General features: G+C 38.3%; 1 protein-coding gene and 1 long non-coding RNA gene across 7 annotated transcripts in view; one reads left to right on the top strand and one right to left on the bottom strand.

The window, feature by feature from the left end:
• Nucleotides 1-21,148, top strand: part of LOC145520793 (uncharacterized) — a 536,928-nt gene that overhangs the window by 386,963 nt on the left and 128,817 nt on the right. The window lies entirely within an intron of this gene.
• The window catches only part of LRRN1 (leucine rich repeat neuronal 1), a 40,726-nt gene continuing 30,893 nt past the window's right edge, over nt 11,316-21,148 (bottom strand). For 3 of the 6 annotated variants that reach the window (XM_081528192.1, XM_081528194.1, XM_081528196.1), the window contains 2 exons: nt 18,493-18,714; nt 11,316-14,559 (listed from right to left, as the gene is read on the bottom strand). In XM_081528192.1, coding sequence (XP_081384318.1) covers nt 12,130-14,280 — 2,151 coding nt within the window. In that variant the 5' untranslated portion in view covers nt 14,281-14,559; nt 18,493-18,714 and the 3' untranslated portion in view covers nt 11,316-12,129. The remainder of the gene's footprint in view (nt 14,560-18,492; nt 18,715-21,148) is intronic. The other 3 variants (XM_081528191.1, XM_081528197.1, XM_081528195.1) reach the window with 1 other exon arrangement.

Raw genomic sequence — 21,148 nt, forward strand, 5'->3', positions numbered from 1 at the left:
CTACTCCGTGATCATGTCCAGCACTCAGCACATGCTCAATAAAGGAAAGGATCTGTGTGGAGTGAAAGGAACTCTCTGAGGATACCATGTGTATCTTTCCATCTGAAGACCTCATTTCATCCTATATTGAAATTCCCAGAAAGTGTGTATAGTGAGATTTGAAGAGTCTTTTGAGCTTTGAGCCTAGGGAGGATTTGGTGACAAATCAGATGTATTTTTTGGCTCAGGAATATAAGTTGGGTTTGGGGATCCTATATGAGAAGCTCTCTCTATGACAGCTATCATTTTCACTCACGGTTCAGGTTAAAAATGATTGGATGTAAAACAGAATGCTTTGTTATTTGAACAGATTATGGTGGATTATTTCTGTCTTGTTATCTTCTTACTTCACAAGATGGTAGAAAAAAGATGAAGTCCCCTAAATTTTGAAAATAATGTTTCTTTTCAGGAATAGAATTGGCCTTGGGGTAGGGGTGCTGCTGCCTGTAGTTTTACTCAGCACTATTGCTATGGAGAAGGTTTTGAAGCAAAAACAGAAAGGAATTTTGCACATATATTATAGGAACTAAAAGCAAGACTTTGGATGCAATCTCAAAAATGACAGAATGATTTCTGTTCGTTTCCAAGGCAAACCATTCAGTATTACAGTAATCCAACTCTATGCCCTGACCAGTAATGCTGAAGAAGCTGAAGTTGAACGGTTCTATGAAGACCTACAAGACCTTCTAGAACTACCACCCAAAAACAATGTCCTTTTCATTATAGTGGACTGGAATGCAAAAGTAGGAAGTCAAGAAATACCTGGAGTAACAGGCAAGTTTGGCCATGGAGTACAGAATGAAACAGGGCAAAGGCTAATAGAGTTTTGCCAAGAGAACTCAATGGTCATAGCAAACACCCTCTTCCAACAACACAAGAGAAGATTCTACACATAGACATCACCAGATGGTCAATACTTAAATCAGATTGATTATATTCTTTGCATAAAATGGAGAAGCTCTATACAGTCAGCAAAATCAAGGCTGGGAGCTGACTGTGGCTCAGATCATGAACTCCTTACTGCTAAATTCAGATTTAAATTGGAGAAAGTAGGGAAAACCACTAGACCATTCATTTATGACCTAAATCAAATCCCTACTATTATAGAGTGGAAATGACAAATAGATACAAGGGATTAATCTGATAGATAGAGTACCTAAAGAACTATGGACGGAGTTTCGTGACATTGTACAGGAGGTGGTGATCAAGACCATCCCCAAGAAAAAGAAATGCAAAAAGGCAAAATGGTTGTTTGAGAAGGCCTTAGAAATAGCTGTGAAAAGAAGAGAATCTAAAGGCAAAGGAAAGAAACACCCATTTGAATGCAGAGTTCCAAAGAATAGCGATGACAGATAAGAAAGCCTTCCTCAGTGATCAATGAAAGAAAGGGGAAAACAATAGAATGGGTAAGACTAGAGTTCTCTTAAAGAAAATTAGAGATACCAAGGGAATATTTCATGCAAATATGGGCACAATAAAGGACAGAAATTGTATGGACCTAACAGAAGCAGAAGATATCAAGAAGAGGTGGCAAGAATACACAGAAGAACTATAAAAAAAAGATCTTCATGACCCAGATAATCACAATGGTGTGATCACTGGCCTAGAGCCAGACATCCTGGAATGTGAAGTCAAGTAAGCCTTAGGAGCAGTACGAACAAAGCTAGTGGAGGTGATGGAATTCCAGTTGAGCTATTTCAAATCCTAAAAGATGATGCTGTGAAAGTGCTGCACTCAATATGCTAGCAAATTTGGAAAACTCAGCAGTGGCCACAGGACTGAAAAAGGTTAGTTTTCATCACAATCCCAAAGAAAGGCAATGCCAAAGAATGCTCAAACTACTGCACAATTGCAGTCATCTCACACGCAGGCAAAGTAATGCTCAAAATTCTCCATGCCAGGCTTCAACAGTATGAGAACCGTGAACTTCCAGATGTTCAAGCAGGATTTAGAAAAGGCAGAGGAACCAGAGATCAAATTGCCAACATCCACTGGATTATCGAAAAAGCAGGAGAATTCCAGAAAAACATCTCCTTCTGCTTTATTGACTACGTCAAAGCCTTTGACTGTGTGGATCACAACAAACTGTGGAAAATTCTGAAAGAGATGGGAATACCAGACCACCTGACCTGCCTCTTGAGAAATCTGTATGCAGTTCAGGAAGCAACAGTTAGAACTGGACATGGAACAACAGACTGGTTCCAAATCAGGAAAGGAGTACGTCAAGGCTGTATATTGTCACCCTAATTATTTAACTTATATGCAGAGTACATCATGCAAAATGCTGGACTGGATGAAGCACAAGCTGGAATCAAGATTGCCGGGAGAAATATCAATAACCTCAGATATGCAGATGACACCACCTTATGGCAGAAAGTGAAAAAGAACTAAAGAGCCTCTTGATGAAAGTGAAAGAGGAAAGTGAAAAAGTTGGCTTAAAACTCAACTTTCAGAAAAATAAGATCATGGCAGCTGGTCCTAATACTTCATGGCAAATAGACAGGGAAACAGTGGAAACAGTGACAGACTTTATTTTGGGGGGCTCCAAAATCACTGCAGATGGTGTCTGCAGCCAAGAAATTAAAAGACACTTGCTCCTTTGAAGAAAAGTTGTGACCAACCTAGACAGCATATTAAAAAGCAGAGACATTATTTTACCAACAAATGCCTGTCTAGTCAAAGCTGGACCTACTCTTCTAGGTCCAGCTAGAAGTTCTCTTTACTCTCCAAGAGAAAACCCAAGTGAGAGGGGGGTTAGGAGTGATTGTAGAAATGTCAGACCACTTTGCCTAGAGAAAATGAAGAAAATGGGAGGGGAAAGGAGACTGACTCACAAAAGATCCATTTAAAAGGCTCTTTTTTGTTTCAGCAAACTTTGTCCTTTGTCTGCTCCTACTGTGGTTGCATGGTAGAGCTTTTAGGGAGGTGGATATCTCTCTCCTCTCTGTCCTTAGATAGTTGTCTGTCTACATTGTCCCCATTTTTTGGCATTTCTACAGTGGCTGCATTGCAAGGCTTTCTTTCCATTTCTCCTCTAGTGGCATTACTCTTCCCAAAACTCTTCTCCAGCCTGGCTATTGGTAGTTGTGAAATATGAGGTAGATTGAATATTAATTTCTGTTTGTCTTCAAAGCACAAGGTTTTATGAGAAAAACAAAAACAAAAGGGTGGCTGTGCTATTTTGAACAAAGCTTCCAAATTGCGGCATTAGGAAGGTGTACTCCAGGGAACTAAACAGAATATGTATTCATCTGCATGGGGAGTGTCTGAGGCTCTCAAATCCACTGATAGTTGCTATATGCCCAGACAGTGTAAGCTGTTGTGTGGTGTGTTCAGGAAATCCCAACAATCCTGGGTCACCACAAGTGGCTCAGCCCAAGCAGATGTTTGAGGTTGCATGATACGCACAGACTTGGGTTGAAGTTAAGGCAAAATTTCCCAGTCCTCAACACAGAAAAAAAAAAGAAAGAAGGAAAAGAAAATACAGCAAGAGCAGTCTGTTCCCCAAATCAACCAAATGCACAGCTTGCTCCCTGCAGCAGTCCAAAAATCTATTACCAGACAAAAGAAAATCCAACTAGGAAGATGAATCTGTTTCTAGCAAAAACTTGTCATTCACTCCATAGTCAAAATTGTGAATGAATTCTTTCATTCAGCAAACCACTATTGACTTCTGGATTGCCCAGTGTTTTTCATTGTCTACAAAACTGCTTGTCTCAATTTATATACCTAAAGGGAGGCTAACTATAACTTACACAGTCTGGGGAATGAAGATGATTCCCAATGATTGGAATGAAGATATCTGTAGAATGGTTATTTGAATCTTTCTCCAGAGAGAGACCAATACTTCAGAGAGTGAGTTGATGGAAGAGATAAACAGGCTTGGACAGATCTCCCAATAGAAAAAACAAAACAAAACGAAAAATATACTACTAAATATTATGTCCACTAATATACTTTTTAAGAGCAGAATTAGGAAAAAGAAACTTCTCTACCAATCTCTTCTTGCTGTCATGAATTTCTATTCTCAGGAGTTAATCAAATTAAAAATCCAAAGGAAATCTCGTATGAATAGCTTCTAGATTCAGAAGTATTTTATATTAGGTTACACTACAGTGTCTCTGATCTATTTTACTTTGGGGAACAAAGAGTGGTGCAGTGTGTGAGTTTGGAGGTAGATGTATCAAGGCACAGCTTGTTCTTTATTGCTATTGCCAGCCCAAGGCCTAGTTTATTACATTAAAAAATCAGATTTTTTTTGAACCAGAAATGTTTGTATTTAGTGAGTAAAGAGCAAGTTGAACAGAGAATTTTTGTGCTTTATAATCCTACATAATCAGTTTCCATTTTCCAAACATGCACTTCCTATTTCCTTGACACCAGGATCACTGAAGGAAATGTGAACTAATTGCAGGCCTCTGATGGTAGCAATTAGAGCAATCTCTCATTTGTGTAATGCTTGGGTTTTACCTATCTCCACAGTTGAGACTTCACGTTGAAGCCCCAGGGATTGGGAGGTTTATCAGGTTGCTCCTGCAAGCTTCTCTTATCTCCCCAGGAAGGCCCTCCTCCAGGGATTGTGTGGAAAGGCTAAAAGGAATTAACCTGGGGACAAAACTCCTTCTGGAGCCCGTACCCTCCTTGTATTACTCAGCCTCACCTTCTCATCCTTGCACAAAAACTATTCTCCTACCTCAGCTTCCTGTTGAGTTACTCTGTATTTTCAGTAGCCCTTTCCTCATCACCAGAGTGCCTCCAGAACCCCCAGCTTCTCTGAGAAGCCTTCTTCCAGGCCCTGGGACACTCTATGATCATGGGGCTTCGCTCCCTTCACCCAGGCCACCTCTCTCTGATTGTTGGCTTGTGGAATGCTCACCTCATCTTCTAAATCTGAGCTTAGGTAGTGAGATTTGACATCTGAGTTCCTCAGCTAACCAGGGTTCTTTTTTCCTGTGCTTTCATGCCATCATTTGATCCCCTTGGTGGCCGAGCTCATACTGGGTGATCGCGTTTGTGGATGTTCATCTTCGTTTGTGACTGTGCCCTGGAAAGCATGGGCACAGGATGTTTATTTTTATGCCCCTAGTGCTTGAGAGAGGTAAAATGCTCCCAAGAGAAGGAATTTTTCAACCACAAGATATCCATAATCACTGGATTATACAGACTTTAACAACAGGCTTTCCATGAGAATTTAATAAATAATATAAGAAGATGCTCATTTTTTTTTTGCATGAAGGGGAAAAAAATATACAAGACTATATATACCAGGATTCTAAATTCTATATTCATAAAGATGTATATTTTTCTAATTGTTGTATATATACATATATAAATATACACACAGAGGGGAAAAAAGACTAGAAGAAAGTATACCAAAATCTCACTTGGTTATTTTGATAAACACTATTTTTTCTTACTATTTTTCTCCAGATACTCTATAATGAATGTATGTTACTGTTATAATCAAAGGAAAAAAAATTACCATTTAAAAATGAATGGCAAGATTAAGATGTCGTGAGCACATCTGAGCCAGTTAGAATAAAATCTGGTGAAACAGAGCATTGTTATGTGTCATATTCTAATCAGAGGAAAAATAATACAGGAGCATACATTTTTAGTTACTCTTCATAGTGACCTTTTTTTATACTTTCATCAGTAGAACAGGAGGTATTTAGACCAATTAGCTTCTTATAAGATAAATAGAAAGTAATGTATTTTTAAATTAAAGGCTATTGAGATCACAAAGATATGGGATTTAGTATTGAACAGCTTCACTTAACGGGTCCCCTGGGAGTTTATCTTCCCTTTCCTCCCCCTCTGGCCTCCCTTCCCCCACCCCCTGAATGATTTACAAGACAGTTAAGATTAGATTATGCAAGCATCTCTGTGTTCTCTGTGCTCTGAATGATGTGGCATAGCTTTAAAAGGCAGATCAGAGAAATGATTAAACTGTGTGACTAACCTTAACGGTTACAAAAGAAAAAGAATGAGGCAGCGTTTTTCTTCTTACCAGAAGTCTGTGGTGTTAATTCCATGTTTATACACCTTTTGTGGGAAGGTCCTTTCAAGATCCTCACAAGGTCATGAAACCTACCCCTTTTCTTACTCCTCACTCTCAGGGAAGAACCAAATCAATCAAGCAAAGGAGCTGGCCAGCCCAGTCCTCTGGGTGCCTTTTAGCTACAAAAACAGTTCAGTGGTCAGTCATGGGCTTTAGAGTCTCACAGCCAGGGCTGAAATCTTGGCTTCAGATCTGACTCCAAATTAAGACTGATGAACTGAGGCTCAGTTTCTCCATGTGAAAAATAAGGATATATGTATTTCATAAAAATAACCACTTCATAAAACTGTTAAAGATTACATGAGGTAATATGGGTCAAGTGATTAGTACAACATCTGGAGCATAAGTGCTTAATATATGGCAAAATATGGCATCTACTCCAAGTTCTACCCCTACCCATCGCCCCCTGCCTTTTTTTTTTAATTGTTTTTTTCTTCTTCCGCTTCAGTGTCTTCCATCCGATTGTATGGATTTACTATCACAAATAGTCTCTTACTTTTGCCTCTCTCTGGCTTACTGTTATTTCTGTATACTGATCTCAAGTTTGGGTCTTAAATTAGATCCCTGTACTCTGAGGCCTCACTGCTGGGCAAGTGCCTCCTTTTGCCCCATTTTTCCTTCTGTCTCAAGTGCCAAATTGGCTTTTGGGCTCAGTGTTCTGCACTCCTGGTCCAGATTTAGCTTGCAGACCATTTTATAATGGAAACACTGCAAGTTTTATTTATATAAATCTTTGAGTTTAAGTTCTCCTTCTTAGAAGCTGTATGATCTCAGGTAAATTGCTTCCATTTTTGAGGTTGAGTATTCATTTTTCTCCTCTCTAGTGGAAGGACAATGCTACCTGCCCTGTACCCACTCCCTGGGGGAGGAGGGTCAATTAAAAGTATTAAACGTAAATAATCCATGTGAAGCTCCTAGCAGAGGGCTACATAACAGAAAAAATGTCTTTCCTTCCTTCTTCCTTCATAAGTCACCACTGTAAGTTTGGTTTTCTTCCCTCCAGGACCATCCTGTCTTGTTTGTATTAGTGAGACATGCTAAGGCGCAGACTGACGCATTAAAATGCTGCTTAATTCAGGGCAGTCTGCTAATTAGGAATTCATGACCATTTTATCAGGGCCCAGGCTGAAATTCACCGTGTCAGTTTAATCTTATGGGAGAAAGAAAGGAAGGCCAAGGTGGAAAGAGGAGGACTGCATGGTCTGACCCACTCTGTACCCAGAACTACTTCATGAAGGGAGTGAACCTGGCTTTGCTTCATATTAAGTAGTATACAACTGACAAAACTTGAGTATGTCAAGACAGCCATCACATTTATTAAAAACAAGAAATCAAGACATCCTTTTAATGTCTTTCAGCCTCTGGATACTTTTTTTTCCCTGGGGAACAGAGCAATCCCTGCCTGAATAAAAAGATCTCACCAACTCCATAAACTTGGTGGTTATACAAAACCCATTTTTTTCCAAGTATGTCAGACACAGTCTTCCAGTTATAGGAATTCCACATTTCCCTCTTTAAGCTTCAGAGCTAAAGACTGAGTTTGTTATAACTTTACATACACCTTCCATGATTTTCTGCTAAGGAAAAGAGGAGCTTGGAATTTCCTCCACAAAATCTTTAAAATTTTCTGAGCATGTAACAGAGAGATTATAGGAGAATTGAAGGTTAGAATTAAAGTTAAGCCTCATGTGAACATAGTTTTGATGGGTATCTCAGAAATTCCTAGCACAAAGCGTTAGAGGGGAAGAGAGAAGAACTTTAAGATATTAAGTTTGCAGAGTCATCTCCCATGAATTCTCCGGTATGTGCTTTCTCTGCCTTCTCCACATGCTTGTGACCTCCAGCCTCTCAACCTTTGGTAGATGCTCCCCCCTCCACCTGAGAAGGGTGCCAGGTGGATGTGGAGGAGACTGGAAGTGAAGGGCCCCATCCTGGTCACCCACTTACAGAACTGAATGGCGTCAGGCAAAAGGAGAAGGGAGCAGCAGAGGAGGAGATGGTTAGATAGCATAACCAAATCAATGGATATGAATTTGAGCAAACTCCAGGAGATAGTGGAGGACAGAGAAGCCTGGCATCCTGCAGTCCCTGGGGTTGCAAAGACTGGGACATGAGTTAGTGACTGAATACCACCACCAAATGGGCCTTGGCTGTCTTTTCTATAAAACTGTGAAGAATAAATACCCAGTTTATCAGGACTATTTTGGAGATTAAATTAAATCCTCAAATTCTCAGGATCTGTAATACAGAATGGTAGCCTGAAATATCCCAATGGTGAAATGACTGGGAAATGCTATGTACTTCATATTAGTACCATCAAGTGTCTGAGGAGCTCTACAATACTAGACATCCATTTAGTTCTCTTAACCTGTGCTGGGCAATGCTGAATAAACAGGTACAAAAATAAAGCACTTCCTTGCTATCTCCTTATTCTTACCATGTACCCTAAGTTCCTGGCTTGGAGTACAGAGTGAAGGAGCTGGTATCACTGCAAGAGGGGCAGGGCAGAAAGATCTTGCCCACAACAGATTAGATCAAGTCCTGCAGGGATTCTAGGTCAAACTCATTCCAGAGCTCTGGATGAATGGTGACTGTCACAGTCTTTAAGAAACATTTTCCCTGCAGGTAATCCCTTATGAATAACAAAAAAAAAAAGTCTATTTGCCAGCAGGGTGAGAGTGACAGAACTTAGGTGAAGAAAGCATTTTTCAGTTGTATTTAGATGCATCAGAAGTAGTTAAACTCCCCTTTTCAGTGAATAGAAAGGCAGAAAGTATGGTTTTCCTGGCAAAATGTTAGGGATGTGAAAATTTTCTCCCCAGTAATGAAGAAAAGAAAATGCCCTGGAACATGACTACAGAGATAGAAAGCAAACACCAAGTAAAGGACTGATCATGGTGTACTTGCAAATAAATGAATGAATAAATAGAAAACCACATGAGAGAAGATAATAGACTTCAGTATCGTTTGTTTGAGAAAGAATGGATATAATTCCTTTTGGCCAATCACACAGGCAAATTAGAAAATTTGATCATCAAGCATTACATTTGTTTTTATATTCATGGCAACAGTTCAATTAGGCAAATTTGGGAATGCCTGTTTTAAGAAACTGATCCAAAAATAACCTTGTAAAATCAAGTTAGAGATACATTATATGCCCTGAGGGCAGCAGGAAGTGAAAGGGAAAAATATGAAATTAGAAAGTGACCTATAATAGTCACTTCATTGGTAAAGGTGATATAACTTCTATTACCAATCAGGACCTAGTTTGATGTCTAATTTCACTGGCTGTCTAACATATCAAATTAAATTAAGTACAAATGAGAAAATACTTGGTTAGGGTAAAAAAAAAGTACTATGCCATTTTGCTTTCTCTCGACTGAAAACCAAACCAAGTAGCACGGACAAGGAAAAAAGAAGCTCGAATATTTTATTGGAGGAGTTGAAAGGGTTTTACCCCCAAACTGACCTGGCAGAAGATAGTTGACAAAAACCATTTGGATTTCCTGCTGCTTGTTGGTGGTGGTGGTGGTGGTGGTGGTTTAGTCACTAAGTCGTGTCCGACTCTTGCGATCCCTTGTTACATATCCAGAATAGGGAAGTGGTTTTGTTGTTGTTGTTGTTGTTGTTTTTCCATTTATGCCACTAATATTTGAGTGCTGATTATGTGCCAGGTTCAAGTCATTGCTGTATGGGATAAACAATACTTCCTCCCTGCTCTGGGCCTAATGCTTTGGCATCATTCTCCTTTCACAGTTTGCAGAATCAGCAGAAGAGTTTGTTGGATAGTCCATTACTCTCTGTAGATACTTGAAAACAAGAGTCCCCAGCAGGAAACCCTCCCCCACCAAGGCTGCATCCAAAGCATCTCTAGTCCCTGGTGTATCCCACATGTAACTGGCAAATACCCATGGGGCAGAAGCTTTCCTGACCCTTTGGTTTGCCCTTGTGCTAAAATATGTCCTGAATAAATGGGAACTTGAAGATACATGGCAGTTGTGAAGCAAGGGCACCAGAGATTGTGAGAACCATAAGAGAAGCTCTGCATTGCAGTCTAGAAGGCTGCTGGTCCCAGAGCAACAGATGGAGGCAGCCTTCCCCATGGATAAAAGTCTGACCAGGGCAAGTTAAAATCCTTCCCTGGGCCCCAGTTTTTCTGCCAACAAATGAAGGCTGTGGAAAGAGATGCTCTTATTCGGATGCTCTTTGTTTTTCTATGCAGCTCACTTGCTTCAGCATTTGAACTTCTCTTCTACACAGTAGACACTATGGGAAGGAAGGTGACGATTTTTTTTCTAAGAGATTCACACACACAGAAAAGGGATTTTACAAAGAAATCCTTCATCCTTCCTCACCTGCACTTCGTTCTCCCTTTCCCTCGCTTTTGCTCAGCTGGCACCCACTTGCTCTCAATTTCTTTTTACAATCTCATCGTTCCTGGTGTGACAGCATGTCTCTGGGAGCAGGTGCCATCTGGAACAGTCTTTTAAAAACATTTCTCTGCTGTATCAATCTGCATCTTCAAGTGGGTCTTCTTTCCTCTAACTATACCTTTAAATCTTCTCCCTCCCCTACTTTGTGGATCTGGCCTCCTACCTAAATCTGGCTCCTTCTGTTCTAAATTTCACACACGTTATTTGGGAAACACATTATTCTGCAAAACTGTTTACATATATTATTTGGATGTAAAATGCCAATTGTAGAGAAGTTGTTCTCTCTTCTATTAATCATTTACTTTTCTCAGTAGATGTCTCCCCATTGATAGGTGGATTATTATGTATCTAGGCATAATGACAGCTGTTAGAGGAATAACATGTGATATATTTTGGAACTTATGTTTTAGACTGATGGGGAGTATGGATACTACTAAAAAAAAATCAGATTTTAACAAGACCCTTACAGAGAAGAAATGTGACATATCCAATGTATCTGTGTCTTTTGCTACATTTAGCTCTACATGGGATATACAGTAATACACCTTTTTTCTTCATATGAACTTTTCCTTCCATTAGGTCTCATCAGTAATATTTAAAATATAGAAATCCTTTTCATTAAAATATTTATTTCTTCCCTTAGAAAAAGAAATCAAAATTTTTTAGGCCTAGTTTTAAAAAGCAACATGCTATAGGTAATTTGGTGGTTGTTTTCAGGGATGTGAAAAATATCACCACTGGAACTAGCAAGAACTATAAATGATACAATATTGCAAGTGTTCTAAAAAATCAGAACAAAACTAATTTATTATAGTTCTGTCTTCATTATACACCACATGTTGGTGAGTTAAACACAACAAAATTATTGTCTTTTTTTTTAAAAGTGTCTACTAAAGATAAAAAGAATAAGGTAACAATTAACATGTAGTTTGTTACATAAAAAATCTGATATACATATTTCTATTGCCTGTTAGCTTGTTCTAAGCTTTTTAACTATTACAAAAAGAAAAGTTGTTGTTCAAAAGCAAACATTCAATTCAGTTGATACAACATTACAGTAAGGTCAACTAACATCATTCAACAAAGGTAACAAGTCTAGCCTTAGCTTCTTGAGTTAAAAGTCTATAGACCAGATTGCTACAAAAGTTTCAATGCCGCTTCACAACCTTGTGTTAGCTTTTTGGAGAACATGGTACTGTCTGCTGATGGCTTCAGAAGGGGTCATGCTACTGGTAAAAGCACAGGGGAACCCCAACCTGTCGTTAATCATTTTATTGAGCATTGTAGTTAGAACAGCATTATTGAGTTTAGCACAACAACTAAAACAAAATAATAATAATAATAATAATATAATAATAATCATAATAATGATAAGAATAAAAACCAAACACAAACTGGAAGCCTAGAGACGCTGCCAGCTGTGTCAAACCCTCGCGATACGCTATACTAAAAAAATTTGAAATATCCACCCGTCCTCTCCACTCTGCCACAAACTAGCAAAGTCAAAAATACAAAAGTCTTCAACTTGTTACTTTTGCAGAATAAAGCAAAAACGTCTTTGTGCTCCTTACTACCAGAAGCAAAATATCCACTGAGTTACCACATGTAATAGCTTCTGGATGTGTCAACTTGGGTTGGCTTGGTGTCTGCAGTACCATCTTTGTCTTTCTCGCTGTCACCTTCCCAGAGGTTAATGAGCGGTGGGTACAGCTCATTTAGTGGGATGGAAGAGGTTTTTTGCATATACTTTTTTAATGAATGATGGTAGTTTTTCCTCTTAAATCTTTTGGCAATATACACAGCAATGGACGCAAGGCTAATGACGGCAAACATGGAACCCATTACTGCAGCAAGGGCTGTACTGGTTTCTTGGTCAGAAATGTCCAGCGCGAAGGCAGCATTTTTGGTTGTGACATTAACACATGACTTTTGAGTCTGCTGGTGAATATTGGACACTGTGAGACACACTTCATAATCTGTGGAAGGCTGCAGGTGTGTTAGGTTGTATTCGTGAACATCTACCGGGACCCTGGCAGTATATGTTATGTGGGGGTTGTCAATCTTCATGGTGGCAGATGACCATTTTAAGTTTGACGTCATGACATTGGAATTGACTTTCCAGGACACTAAAATGGAATGAGATTCTGTCTGCTTGACATATATTTTCAGCACCTGGGTACCATCCAGAAGGGTTCCATTAACCTTAATCATCACCACTCGAGTGTCTGCCCCTTCCACATTCTGGGCAACACAAGTGTATCTTCCTGAGTCTTCAATCTGTATTTTAGATATTTCCAATGTACCTTCACTGCTTAGCTTATATTTATCTGAAAGGGTTTCCACAGTTATCTTATTGCCGAGGGGAGTGACCCAGTATATTTCAGGTTCTGGCTCAGCCATGGCTCGACAGTCTAGGAAAACTGTTGTGCCGATATCCATGTTTAAATGATTTGGAAATGTGTCGTGAGATATCATTGGGAGGCATTGCTCACTGGAATCCTGGATTAAAACTTCCTTTACCTGTTGCCCTCTGTATTCAGGTGGCATGGCACAGAACATAGACAAGGGCTCCATGAAGCGGATGTTTGTCTTGTTGGAGTTAATCCAGTGGATGACACAGTCACACCTCAGGGGATTGCTGTGGATACTGATCTCACGCAGATTAGGAAGCGATTCTACTGTCTTTTGATAAACAGCATTCAGAGCATTGTTGTTCAACATCAAGCTCTCTAGGGCAGGAACACTTCGAAAAGCCAAGCGGTGGATGTAAGATAATTTGGGGTTATTGGTGGCTTCTAACTTTGTGAGTTCAGGCAAGTTATCCAGGGCATAGCGATCCACAGAAACGAGCTCCCCCATATTGTTGATGCCCAGTTCTTTTAACCGAAGCATATTTTTGAAGTCCCCTTCCTGGATTTTGTGGATGGGGTTTTTGTTGAGGTCTAAGAATTTCAAGTTAGGAACTTTTTGCAGGGCAAGTTGAGGGACTTTGACCAGTTTGTTATCATAAAACGACAGACTCTCGAGGCTATCCAAGCCCACCAACGCGTTTCCAGGAATATCAGTGAGATACATTCCGGCCAAAACTAAGCTTCTCAAATTTGAGAGAGGTTTGAAGTTCATATCCAGAATTCCAATCACAGGATTTTCCCCAATCATGAGAATTTCCAGGTTGGGTGTGGAATCAAACCAGCGGCTATCGATCACTTTCAGTTTGTTGGAGTTCAGGTGGAGCCTTAAAAGATTTTTTAAGCCTGAAAAAGCATTAGCAGAAATAGTGCTAATCTGGTTATGGTTGATGTAGAGTTCTTGAAGGTTGCTGAGGTCTTGTAGACAATAATCATTCATTTCTGTAATCTGATTTTCCTCCAGATGTAGAGTGGTGAGCTGGGTCAGGTTTGCCAGCCCTACCTCCTTAATATTTGTAAAGTTGTTTTGGGAGAAATCTAGTTCTGTCAGGTTGAAAAGCTGCTGTAGCTCATCCACAGTCTTGGCGATGTTATTGCTCTGTAAGAGAAGCACTTGAGTGTCACTGGAAAGGTTGCTGGGAATCCTTGTTAAGCGGAGATCATTGCAGTCAACAGTGGTGGCTTCTCTGTACGTTGACTGAGGGGTAAACCAGGGCCTAATTTCACATACACAAAGTTGTGGACACTCACTACTTTGTAGGGAAGACCCAGTTAATGAAGTCATGAGCAAGCTCAGCACCATCTGGTAAGCTGCTAAAACAAAGCTCATCCTAGCCATGCTGGCTTGCCAAGCAAGTTGAACTCCTGACAATTGTCAAGTTTTAACAAAACACGAGCACTATATAGTGGTATGAAAGACAGCAAGCAAAAAATGTAAACATTTAAGCAAAGTCTCTGTTGAAAACTGTAGAATTCCAGAGTCTGAAGGGATGATTTCCTGGAGTTTCAAAAGGCAGGAAGCAATCTGGAGTCTCTTTACCTGTATCTCTCAATTCCAGGCATGTGCACAGCTCTATGGCATAAGTTATTTCAGCCAAATCAAAGTCTGGAGATGTGCCTGAAAATCAGATTAGGACAAATGTTATGTTTACTCCATATACATTCTACATTATAGCTTTTCTTTGTCTACTAAAAAGACAATCACTTATAAATCTAATAGCGTTCAAAGTAATTAAACAAGCTTTTAATTTACAGAATGCTTTTAATATATTATTGTGCTTACTAAACTAGTTTTAGTGTTCCTTCACTTCTACAATTAAGTTGGGACTTCTTATATTATTGAGTGAAATCATTAAACACACAGGTACACACATATACACACACACTTAATAAAAACACTTGGAAAAGCCCACAGATGTCATTTCTTTCAAGATGAAGGTGACTTCAGAAACTACATATATTTATGGCTCAAAAAAAAAAATTAAAAGGTCATTCCTCATAAAAGCAAAGCATGAAAGTCAAAGTTCATTTTTAGTTATTTGTATTTTAATTGATTCTTCATTTGTTTTCACGAATTCTCTTTTCCAAATGGTAGACATATTCAGCCACAGCTGATCTAGCTCAATTATTCTTATGCAAAAAATTAATTTAACAAAACTACAAAAGAAAAATATCAGTTTTTCTTGTATTCTCATAGACACATCTGATTTTGACTGAATGAAATTGTAAAAGGACTCTAGTCCACCACACTCCTGGTCTTCATTAAAAATACAAGTATACTTATACATGTATATATATAATTTCATATGCGTGATTTCATCCTTCTCACAGGAAATGACATGGTCACTTAATAGCTATACAAGGGTATGTTATTCAACCTTATTTAACATGTTAAATAACAAGGGCATGTTATTTAACCCCTTAAAGCCTCAGCTTCTTCAACCATAAAGCAGGATTGGTCATAAAAGTATCTCTCTCATAGGATTATTGAGAGAACTAAAAGAATCTATTTAAAGCTCTTAGTGTAGTGCCTGGCAGATATTAAATGCTTATAAAAGTTAATTATATTTATTATCTTATTATAGCTCTCATCTATTTAATTTTAGCTATGCAGTGGTTATTGGAGGATAAATGAAAGAAGGAGAGCTGGAGATATTTGATTTTATTTAGCCATGTATCATCTATTGATTTTGATAAGGTTTTCTGGAGTCAAATATGCATTGCTCACCTGCTTGTAAAGATCATACAGTAGCTAATGCCACTGTTTTTTTAGATTACATCACACATAAAAGTCATTATGGATTCAGTGTCTGTCCTGCTCTCCCAAGACTAGTCCAGTCATTTGCTAAGATATTAAAAGTAGAGATATATATTTCCTTACACTTGCTATAATGCAATTCAGCTTTGAGTACTGAAGGTACTTCAATGACTAGTGTTTTCTTTATCTTCAGAAGACTACTGTAAGGATTCAATAAAGTAGAGCATATAACATGTTTGAAGCCTAGTGTTCAATGCACAGCAAGCTCTCAATTCATATTAGCTACTATTACTACCGTCATTCTTTATAAAACACAGTTATCCTTGTGAGGGACCAAGGAGCATAATACTACAAATAGTCAACCCTACAGTTCTCTATTTGTTATATATGTGTGTGTGTGTGTGTGTGTGTGTGTGTGTGTAGAAAGAATGAAAAATTGTACATTTTTCAGGTTTTATAAAATACACAAACCAAGCTACTGGTCTAACAAGATGGAATTTTAAAAACTATCCAGTACACATCTGGCAAATCAGAAGTGGGAGAAGGGAGGCCATGTGCTGTGTAATGCTAGATGCTCACTATCCTCAGTGGGGTGAAACATACTGACATCCTCCTCCCCTTGATGTGGATACTTGACCATATATCATGGATCTGCAAAACTTTTCAATGTTTAACACTACCTGATTGTGACTTTTATCAAGAAATCCCATAAAATAAAAACATACCTCAGAGAATAGCATTTTCCAAATATCATTAACTCCACAAGTTTATTCCACTCTTGTTTCCATTTACAGTAATCTTAAAATAGGGACAGTGGTCACAATAGATGTTCAGTTAAGAACACTTTTGCCACAGATTTTTCCTTAATTTTAATTCATAATAGAAAAACCAGGAAAATAAATCTACCTTTTATAACTCTGAGATGGAATTTCAACTAATTTTTAAATTCTGACTGAACTGAAGAAAACATATATTTAAGTTGTGTGAGACTCCCAAAACAGTCTGTTACCATTGAAGAGTATCTTTTATGGGACTATCCTTTGAATATTGTCATTCAGAATCCCTCCATTTAGTTTATATAATGAGGTTATTATATTGAAATATTCAAAATTCTCCTTTACACATACACAAACCTCTTTAAACAAACACACCACACAAGCTCAGAATGTCAGCTATCATATCAAACATAGAGGGAAGATATATTCTCTCAAACTAGCATTCAGCTCCTTTGGGAACTGAGAATAAAACTTCCTTAACACAAAAGGAGGTGATTAAGATGTTTCTATTTGTATACCATTGTAAATTCTCTTTAGTGTATTCTCCCAGACTTATTTTTGAACACTATACATAGAACAAAGCTTCATAGAGTCCCTATAGTATTTTAAAACATAGGTTATGTCTCAGGAACCATTCATTAACAGTGTTTAAAAGTAAAGCCATTATTGCAACAATAGAAGAAAACTACAGACCAATATCTGATGAATATTGATCCAAAAATCCTGAACAAAATACTTGCAAACTGAATTCAGTGGCACTTTGAAAGGATTATACACTACGATTAAGTTGGATTCATACATAGAATGCAAAGATGATTCAATATAGGAAAATCAATCACTGTAAAACACTATATTAACAGAACAAATGACAAAACCCACATGATTATCTCAGTTGATTCAGAAAAAGCACCTAACAAAATCCAGCACCCTTTCATGATAAAAACAGTCAACAAACTAAGAGTAAAAGAAAACTGCCTCAACATAATAAAACCTCTATATGAAAAGCCCACAGCTAAAATCATCCTCAGTGGTGAAAGAGTGTAAGTTTTTTGTCTAAAATCAGAAACAATGCAAGGATTGCCACTCCTATTTACCTTAGTACTAGAGCTAAGCCATTCTTATTTACCCTAGTACTAGAACTCCTAGGCAGAGCAATTAGACAAGAGAAAGAAATAAAAGCCATCCAAATAGGAAAGGAAGATGTAAAACTGTCCCTGTTTGCCAGTGATATGATCTTCTATGTAGAAAGCCCTAAAGATGTCATGCAAAAAAACCTCCAAACTGTTAAAACTAATGAACAATTTAAACAATACTGCAGGACACAAAATCAGTTGTGTTGCTATACATGTTAATGACCCATCCAAAAAGGAAATTAAGGAAAGAATCCCACCTACAATAGCATCAAAAATAATAAAATACTTAGGGATAAACTAACTCAACCAAGGAGGTGAAAGACTTGTACACTGAAAATTACAAAATAGTGCTAAGAGAAATAAAAGAAAATGAAAAATAAATGGAAAGAAATTCCATGTTCATAGACTGGAAGACTTACTACTGTTAAAATATCTATCTACCCCAAATGATCTATAGAGTCAATGCAATCCCTATAAAATCTCAATGACAATATTTGAAGATAATTAAAGAAAAAAATCTTAAAATTTACATGGAATCTCAAGGAACCCTGACTAGCCAAAACAATCTTGAAAACAAAGAACAAAGATGGAGGCATCACACTTCCTGATTTTAAAACATACTACAAAGTAATAATGACCAAAGATAGACATACAAACCAATGGAACAGAGAGCCCAGAAATAAGCTCTTCCATATATTATCAGACAGAGAAGGCAATGGCACCCCACTCCAGTACTCTTGCCTGGAAAATCCCATGGACAGAGGAGCCTGGTAGGCTACAGTCCACGGGGTCGCGCAGAGTCAAACACGACTGAGTGACTTCACTTTCACTTTTCCTTTTCATGCACTGGAGAAGGAAATGGCAACCCACTCCAGTATTCCTACCTGGAGAATCCCAGGGACGGCGGAGCCTGGTGGGCTGCCGTCTATGGGGTCGCACAGAGTCGGGCACGACTGAAGCGACTTAGCAGCAGCAGCAGCATATATTATCAGAAGATCTTTGACAAGAGTGCCAAGACTATACAACGAGGAAAGGATAGTCTGTTCAACAAATGGTGTGGGTATCCAGATGCAAAAGAATGAAGCTGGGCCCCAAAAGGATAGCCACTGTCAAAGAACAGAAAAGAACAAACTTTCGATGAGGATGTGAAGAAATTAAAACTCTTGTGCACTACGGGTTGGAATATAAAATGGTGTAACTATTATGGAAAACAGTATGGAGGGCTCCTCAAAAAATTAGAAATAGAATAACAATATGATCCAGCAACCCCAATTCTGAGTATTTATCCCAAAGAATTCAAAGCATGATCTCAAAGAGGCATGTACACACCAATGTAAACTGCAATGTCATTTATAATGGCAAGAAGTGGAAGCACCCAGATGTCCACTGATGGATGAATGGAAAAAGAAAATATGGCATATACATAAGTGGGATCTTATACAGCTTTTTAAAAGCTTTAAAAAAGAAGGAAATCCTGTCACATCTACAATATGGGTGGCCCCTGGGGACATTTACACTAGATGAAATGTCAGTCACAAAAGACAAATACTGTAAGATTCCACTGATATGAATTATTTAAATAATCAAAATCACAGAATCAGAAAGTAGAGAGGTGGTTGCTAAGGACTGTAGGGAGGGTAAAGAGATAATTAGATTTTAAAGAATTTTAAAACTTCATCTTGGAAAACTGATACTCAGAGTATCAGTTTTCCAAGATGAAGAAGTTTTGAGAGCTCTGTACACAGTGTGACTGTACACTTAGAAAATGGAAGACGGTAAGTTTAAGTGAAGGACAGGGAAGACTGCATACTGCAGTCAGTGAGGTTGCAAAGAGTTTAATGTTAGGGCTTTTTACTATAATAAAGTAAGTTAATCATAATACAGGCCAACTTTTATCACCCACACACAAATTAAGATCTTAAATTCTGCAACAAATAACAAATGGCTAGCACAGATTATTTTAAAAAGTAAAATTGATTTGTTCCAGGGCTGATTGGACCCAAGTTGGTCAAATGTGAGAAGACAGTGTCTTCCATAAACAAGTGTGGCAGTTTAAAGGAACGGTCCCTTAAATAATAACAAACCATAGCTTTAAAGGCCCAGAATTGGCCAGTGATGCCTTTCAAAGAGTCCGTGAACAATTATATAATTAAATTTGATGCTTCTTTTATATATGTTTGGAACACTCTGCTCTGCGTATAAAATTTCAAAGGAAATGGACTGCATGGTCATCACCATCAGTGAAAATGGCACTGATTCCCATTTCCCCCATTGAATCATGCAGATGGGATGTTAGTTTAACAAAATCACAATGGTTGATAGGAATTTGGCTTAGAATCTTTATGCATTAAGTTCTTAGGGAGTTGGGCAAAAGAAATAAGCAAGTCACAGTAACATGATGGTTGTGCAAATTCTAGTTATACTAAACCCAGATAGCTCTCAAATTACAGAAAGGACTCTGTCCTGGGGGAATCAAGTGAGCTGGATTCAGAATCAGACTTCTTCATTTACTTACTAGAAGTGTTACCTTGTACAAACTACATACATTTTTTGTGTCTCAGTTTCCATGGCTTCAAGTAAGGCTAATTATACATACTTCATATGTGGAAACTAAATAAAATAGTCTATGTGAAAGTATTCAGCCCAGAATCTGGGAAAGAGTCCAGCACAGACTGAGACCGCAAATCCTTATCTGAATCTCTGGAACCTCATCAAATTTGCCCATTAAATTTCGTTCTCACCCTGCAGTGCAATTGGGAGGTAATGAATAAGCAAATCTCTTTAAGAGTCTTGGGTATGACAGGTATTTAGAAAAAGAGTTATTTTTTGTAATTATTTCAAAAATGACTATTGCTTACCATTTCCATTATATTTTTACCCAGTATTATTGGAATTAATAATGTTAGAAACCCAGAGAGCAAATATTGCACTAGAGCTAAATTAAAACTTGTTGCAGGCAAGCAAACTGTGAAACACAAACCTCTCACCTGGAAATTAACATCATCTTATAGGCACTATTAGTCACAGCAATGAAGAACTAAAACTTTGACCTCCTAAAAGCTGAAGAAAATGCCTTCATCAGACATATGCTTTTATGCAAAGTTTCTTTGGTGGCCAAATTCACACCATGTACATAATGTTCAGAAAAATCAGTCTTTTAGCTCTGTTGTTCCCCACATAGATCCAGGGCTAATGCAGCATTCAGGTTTGATTGTCTTCTTTGGGAATGGCTTGAATAATGGAAAGATGGGATTTTTATTCAAGTAAGCTTTCCTTCTGGTTAGAAACAATAATTGTCTCCATATACATTCTCCTTCTATCCACTCTCCTGGTATGGGAGCTGAAGTGGGGGTGGTACAGGAGAGCCAACCTCACTCTTATGGATTGACCTCCCATAGGGAACTCCCCTATGTCTGAAGCCCACTGATTTCTGCTCCAGGTACAAATGGCTGCTAATTAGATTCACAAAGTCTTTAAGCTTTTTGAAACAGGAATTTAGCATAGAGTTAAGAGTGCAGTTTCTGGAGAACCAGACCTGGT

This window comes from Giraffa tippelskirchi, chromosome 9 (assembly GCF_054371585.1).
Source record: "Giraffa tippelskirchi isolate mGirTip1 chromosome 9, T2T-mGirTip1v1.2.pri, whole genome shotgun sequence".
NCBI lineage: Eukaryota > Metazoa > Chordata > Mammalia > Artiodactyla > Giraffidae > Giraffa > Giraffa tippelskirchi.